The following is a 6,000-nucleotide window of genomic DNA, read 5'->3' as shown; positions in this document are numbered from 1 at the left end:
GTTTGGAAGGTCAATCCGCCAGTGAGGAATGGATGACGTGAAAGTCCCCTGTGATCTTAAGCTTCTGGAGGGCACATAGACTTGAAGTAGCGAGTGTAGATAGGGAGGTCTGGAGCCAGTGTTTGTTCTGTAGGCAAGCATCAATGCCTTGAATTTGATGTGAGCAACTATAGGCAACCAGTGCAGTTTGATGAAAAGAGGCATGACGTGTGCTCACTTGGGTTTGTAAAAGACCAAACGTGCTGCTGTGTTCTGGATTAATTGCAGAGGTTTGACTGTGCATGCAGGAAGTTCTGCCAGAAGACCATTACTGTAGTCCAGTCTAGATATAATAAGAGCCTGGACAAGGAGTTGTGTAGCATGCTCAGATAGGAAGGGTCTGATCTTCCTAATGTTTTACAGTGCAAATCTGCATGATCGGGCTGTCATTGCAATGTGGTCTGTGAAGTTCAGCTGATCGTCAAACAAAACCCAGTGATTTCTGGCTGTCCTGGTTGGTGTAATTGTTGAGGAGTCTAGTTGATTGGAAAAGTTATGATGAACTGCTGGGCTAGCTGGAAATACAAGAAGTTCGGTCTTTGCTGGGCTGAGTTGGAGGTGGTGTTCTTTCATCCAACACGAAATGTACACCAGGCAGGCTGAGATCTGTGCAGCAACCTAGGATTGTCAGGCTGGAATGAGAGGTAGAGTTGCATTTCATCTGAATAGCAATGATGGGAGAAGCCATGTGCCTTTGTGACAGATCCCAGTGATGTCATGTAACTGGAGAAGAGGAGGGGCCCAAGCACTGAACCCTGATGTACCCCTGTGGCTAGTTGGTGAGACTTGGACACCGCTCCCCTCCAAGGCACCTTGAAGGTTCTACCTGTTAGGTAAGACTCAAACCAGCAGAGCATGTTTCCTGTGATGCCCATTGCAGTGAGAGTTGAGAGGAGGATCTGGTGGTTGACAGTGTCGAAAGCAGCAGACAGGTCCAGTAGAATGAGGACAGACAATTTGGATGCTGCTCTCTTCATCCTCAGAGCTTCAGCAACGGATAGCAAGACAGTCTCAGTTGAATTTCCACTTCTGAAGCCGGACTGGTTGGCATCTAGATGGTTGTTCTGGGCTAGAAAAAAGGAGACTTGGTTGAACACTAATCGTTCAAGTGTTTTTGCTATGTACATTATGTTTTTGCTATGTACATTAAACCTGAATGTTCCGCTTCAAATACTACACTACGAGAACGTGCAAAATGATTGACAGGCAGAAAGCACATCAAAGTCTAATTAGTGGCTGATCAAAGAATGTGTCCACGTGGCCCGCGGTCACATTTTTGTTTGCTGTTCACAGAGTCTAGTGCTGTCACAGAGACTGGTGAGATATCTCAAGACACTTATTTCACAGATATCTCTCAGGGAGAAGGACATTTTTTTGCATACCATTCAATAAAAAATCACTTACAGCACCTTTAAGGACAATAATGTATAATTAGGCTTTATTATGTTCACGTGTCCTCGATCAAATGCCTTTTAGAGGGATATACAGATGCAAAGTGCAGCACTTCAACATGGTAACTAAAGTATATTCAACAAATAAATAGGCAAAGTAACTATAACATCTTATTGCACAGAACTATCAAAGTAAGAAAAATAAGAAAGGCTCCAATCCAGAGCGGCACGAAACCGCGTATGAGTGCTTCAGGGCAATCATCACTGCACATTCAAAAGTGCATAACCGTAAGGTTCACAACATCAAGCAGTTTAAACTTTTTTCACAGGTGCTATTTATTTAAGCAGTGTCAGACAGAATCAGAAAATACTTGAATCTCTCCACATCATCTCACAAATACAGAAATATTACTCACAGCAGAGGATTTAACGTCCAGCAGTTTTGAAATTTATTGTTGATGCGGCACTTTGCTGTAACAACAGCCCATAAAGGACTAAACCTTAAGCATTAAAGAGATGAAAGTTCTTGCAGAGGGTTTTACCATGCTGACTGTTATTCAGTTTTAAGCACAGTAAACTATCATCACGCAAATACACTCTCTAAGAAGTTGCATCTCTCAATTTGAGAATTGCTTCTGCCCTTAAAAACACCACCACTAAAAATATCAATGTTAGCAGTCAAACCCACTAATTGACGTCTAGTCCACTAGTCGACCAGCCTGGCACATCCTTAGTTTATACAGTACATGCTGGATGAAGCCGAACTACAATTGCATTTTGTAGGTCTGTTAGTCCGACTTCGCATAAATCGGACTGGTTCGTCAGAAACTGGAATAAAGCATTTACATGACATTTGAAAGCTGAAGTATGTAACTTTTTGTTCAAATACAAAAATCCCTCTGTTTGTTTTGAGTGACCCATTTCAAGAGAGACAATAACATTGACTTAACCAGTGGTGTGAGTTGGGGGCAGGTCTATCTGTTTTATCAACGGCAAATAGGGTGGCGTATTAAGAAAGCTGCTTTGAGGGGCCTGGGTAGCTCAGTGGTAAAATACGCTGGCTACCACCCCTGGAGTTCGCTAGTTCGAATCCCGGGGCGTGCTGGGTGGCTCCAACCAGGTCTCCTGAGCAACCAAGTTGGCCCGGTTGCTAGGGAGGGTAGAGTCACATGGGGTAACCTCCTCGTGGTCGCTATAATGTGGTTTGTTCTCGGTGGGGTGCATGGTGAATTGAGCGTGGTTGCCGCGGTGGATGGCGTGAAGCCTCCACACGTGCTATGTCTCCGTGGCAACGCGCTCAACAAGCCACGTGATAAGATGCGCGGGTTGACTGTCTCAGACGCGGAGGCAACTGGGATTCGTCCTCCGCCACCCGGACTGAGGCGAATCACTATGCGACCACGAGGACTTAGAGTGCATTGGGCATTCCAAATTGGGAGAAAAAGGGGAAAAATCCTGGGCCTGGGTAGCTCAGCAAGTACGGTGGATGGCGTGAAGCCTCCACACGTGCTATGTCTCCGTGGCAACGCGCTCAACAAGCCACGTGATAAGATGCGCGGGTTGACTGTCTCAGACGCGGAGGCAACTGGGATTCGTCCTCCGCCACCCGGACTGAGGCGAATCACTATGCGACCACGAGGACTTAGAGTGCATTGGGCATTCCAAATTGGGAGAAAAAGGGGAAAAATCCTGGGCCTGGGTAGCTCAGCAAGTAAAGACTCTGACTACCACACCTGGAGTCGCAAGTTCGAATCCAGGACATGCTGAGTGACTCCAGTCAGGCTTCCTAAGCAACCAATTGCTGGTTGCTAGGGTGGGTAGAGTCATGTTGGGTTAATCTACTTGTGGTCCCTATGATGTGGTTCTCGCTCTCGGTGGGATGCATGGTGAGTTGTGCGTGGATGCCGAAGAGAATAGGGTGAGCCTCCACACACGCTAGGTCTCCGCGGTAACGTGCTCAACAAACCACGTGATAAGATGCTCGGACTGAAGGTCTCAGACCTTCAGGTCTCAGAACTGAAATTCGTCCTCCACCACCCAGATTGAGGTGAGTCACTACGCCACCACAAGGATTTAGAGAGCATTGGGAATTAGGCATTCCAAATTGGGGAGCAAAGGGGAGAAAAGAAAAAAAAAAAAGATATTTTTTTTAAAACAATGTTTATTTTTTCAATTCCTTTTGGTGGCACTAGTGGTGCAGAAATTACATACCTCAGCTTTAAAAAGACAAATTAATGTTTTAGTCTGACTGAAATGGATCTTTTAAGTGCATGGAAAAGGCTATGTCCAAAAGGAGAATCAAACAGATTCCTACATGGATGGACTTAGTACTGAGGTCCAACGTTGTATTTGCTTGGTCATCTTTTAACACTAAAATACATTCCTCACTGTTTGAACGTAGGGCTTCCGAGGGGAGAAAGGCAGAGAGGGACCACCTGGACCTGATGGGAAACCCGTGAGTACAAGAGAATTGTTAGTGATGTTTTCTAAGGCAAGCGTCACTATTCCTATTACTCATACTTAGGCTTCTGGATTTGAACAAACCATTTAGAAACACCCTAGCAACCATCCAAAATAGCAGAGCAACCACCTTACAACACCCTGGTGACCACCCAAAACACATCCACCCTGAACACCCTAGCAATTATCAGACCACCTTAGTAACTGCCTATCAACCACTCAGGACAGCTATTGCTTAGCAAATAATGGGAAATGGGATATACTGCACTGCACACAATAATGAGAAAATTGTCAGGGCAGATACAGCATTGTGTTGTTTTGAACAGTCAAGCACTACTTGCATTTTCTTCAGAAAATTTGACATTTTGTTCTCTATACATCACCCTCAGCATTTGAACCTGTGTGTCAATATCTGCCCAAAAACTATAATTGTCATCATTTACTCACCCACATGTATGGAGGCGTATGAGTAACTGTTGTGATCTATTTGTCCACAAGGGGAAGCCAGGAGAGAAGGGAGCATCTGGAGAGCCTGGTCGAGATGGACTGAAAGTGAGTAAAATGTTAAGTACATATTCTGATATCCTTAAAGCTTCACGGTAAATGTTTTATTTTTCCATTTACAGGGCGAAGCAGGTGAACCAGGAAAAAAAGGGGAGCCGGGACAGTACGGACCCAAAGTAAGTTCCACTTTCCAGTAAAAATAGTTGTGGTTAGATGTTTTATGAAAATATTTTCCTGTAGCTCACCTGCGAAAGCATGGTAATATCAATGCCAAGGTAATGGGTTTGTTTCCCAAGGAACAAGCAAACCGATGATAACAATGTATACCTTAAATTCATTAAGCCAGTCTGGATAAAAGCATCTGCCAAATGAATAAACTTAAATTAATAGTTACACCTTCATTAAGTACTACTGGCATGATGCAGACATGGTACACAAAGAATAGGTCAAAAAATATTGGGGCAGTTACAGTATTTTCATCAATCTTTTAAATATGCATATATGTAATGGCTTATGACATATTACTGTCCTTGTCCTCAATCTTTTAACAGGGAGAAATGGGACCACCAGGGCCACCGGGACCATCAGTACCCATAGTGAGTTTCAAATGTTGTAAACATTTAATATATTTGAAGGTTATGTGCATAAGAACTCTTTCTATTAAGCAGAGACCACAATGACTGTGAATGAAATATTTCACTTTAGGGCCCTGGATTTTCCATATTGGAATTAGGTGACTTTGGAATGCAAGGAACCAAGGTAAAGAAAAGATATCCCTTTAAAATTATTGAACAATACATGAAATGTTCACCAAACATTGTGTTGTTTATTCAAACTGTCATAGGGAATCCAAGGTGAACATGGCGAAATGGGACCACCTGGAAAACCTGGACCGATTGTAAGAAATCTCAACTTAATTAAAAAAGTTATTAGCTTCTGCGCATGAATCCCGGTACTAATGCTAGCGCTACATTTTTTACTGTCCTCTGCACATACGTTTCTTTAGTTTCCGTTTTACTGAAGTCAGCATCAAAATTCTGAGTGAAAAATGAAAAGGGAAGTCTTTGATGGAATTTTCCTCTGTTTCTAAGTTTAAATGTTTCCTGTGCAGGGTGAACGTGGGGTACCTGGTCTACCTGGGCTTGCTGGCCCCAAGGTAAGATGGATTTGTATATTTTAGTATTTAAATCAAAACTCCATTTCACTACATCTGTTATGGGGTGAACCTCACAAAAACATGTCATATACTGTATGTGTATATATATATATATATATATATATATACTACCGGTCAAAAGTTTTGAAACACTCATTCTTTATTATAATTTTTTTTCACATTTTAGAATAAGAGTAAAGTCATCAAAACTATGGAATAACATAAATGGAACTATGGGAATTTTGTTGTGACTAAACCACATCCAAAATAAATCAGAACTGTGTTATATTTTAGCATCTTCAGAGTAGTCACCCTTTGCCTAGAATTTGCAGACATGAACTCTTGACATTTTCTCAACCAACTTCTTGAGGTATCACCCTGGGATGCTTTTTAAACAGTATTGAAGGAGTTCCCATCTATATGTTGGGCACTTATTGGCTGCTTTTCTTT

At 42.7% G+C, this 6,000-nt stretch overlaps 1 protein-coding gene across 1 annotated transcript in view; it reads left to right on the top strand.

Annotated features, from left to right (window-relative positions):
* Positions 1–6,000, top strand: part of LOC127443139 (collagen alpha-1(XXI) chain-like) — a 72,534-nt gene that overhangs the window by 6,934 nt on the left and 59,600 nt on the right. Inside the window, exons 9-15 of the mRNA XM_051701676.1 lie at positions 3,832–3,885; positions 4,389–4,442; positions 4,517–4,570; positions 4,946–4,990; positions 5,100–5,153; positions 5,239–5,292; positions 5,506–5,550. Coding sequence (XP_051557636.1) covers positions 3,832–3,885; positions 4,389–4,442; positions 4,517–4,570; positions 4,946–4,990; positions 5,100–5,153; positions 5,239–5,292; positions 5,506–5,550 — 360 coding nt within the window. The remainder of the gene's footprint in view (positions 1–3,831; positions 3,886–4,388; positions 4,443–4,516; positions 4,571–4,945; positions 4,991–5,099; positions 5,154–5,238; positions 5,293–5,505; positions 5,551–6,000) is intronic.

Source organism: Myxocyprinus asiaticus, chromosome 6, assembly GCF_019703515.2.
Source record: "Myxocyprinus asiaticus isolate MX2 ecotype Aquarium Trade chromosome 6, UBuf_Myxa_2, whole genome shotgun sequence".
NCBI classification, from domain to species: domain Eukaryota; kingdom Metazoa; phylum Chordata; class Actinopteri; order Cypriniformes; family Catostomidae; genus Myxocyprinus; species Myxocyprinus asiaticus.
The sequence above is the reverse complement of the archived record's forward strand: the minus strand, read 5'-3'. Positions and strand labels throughout refer to the sequence as shown.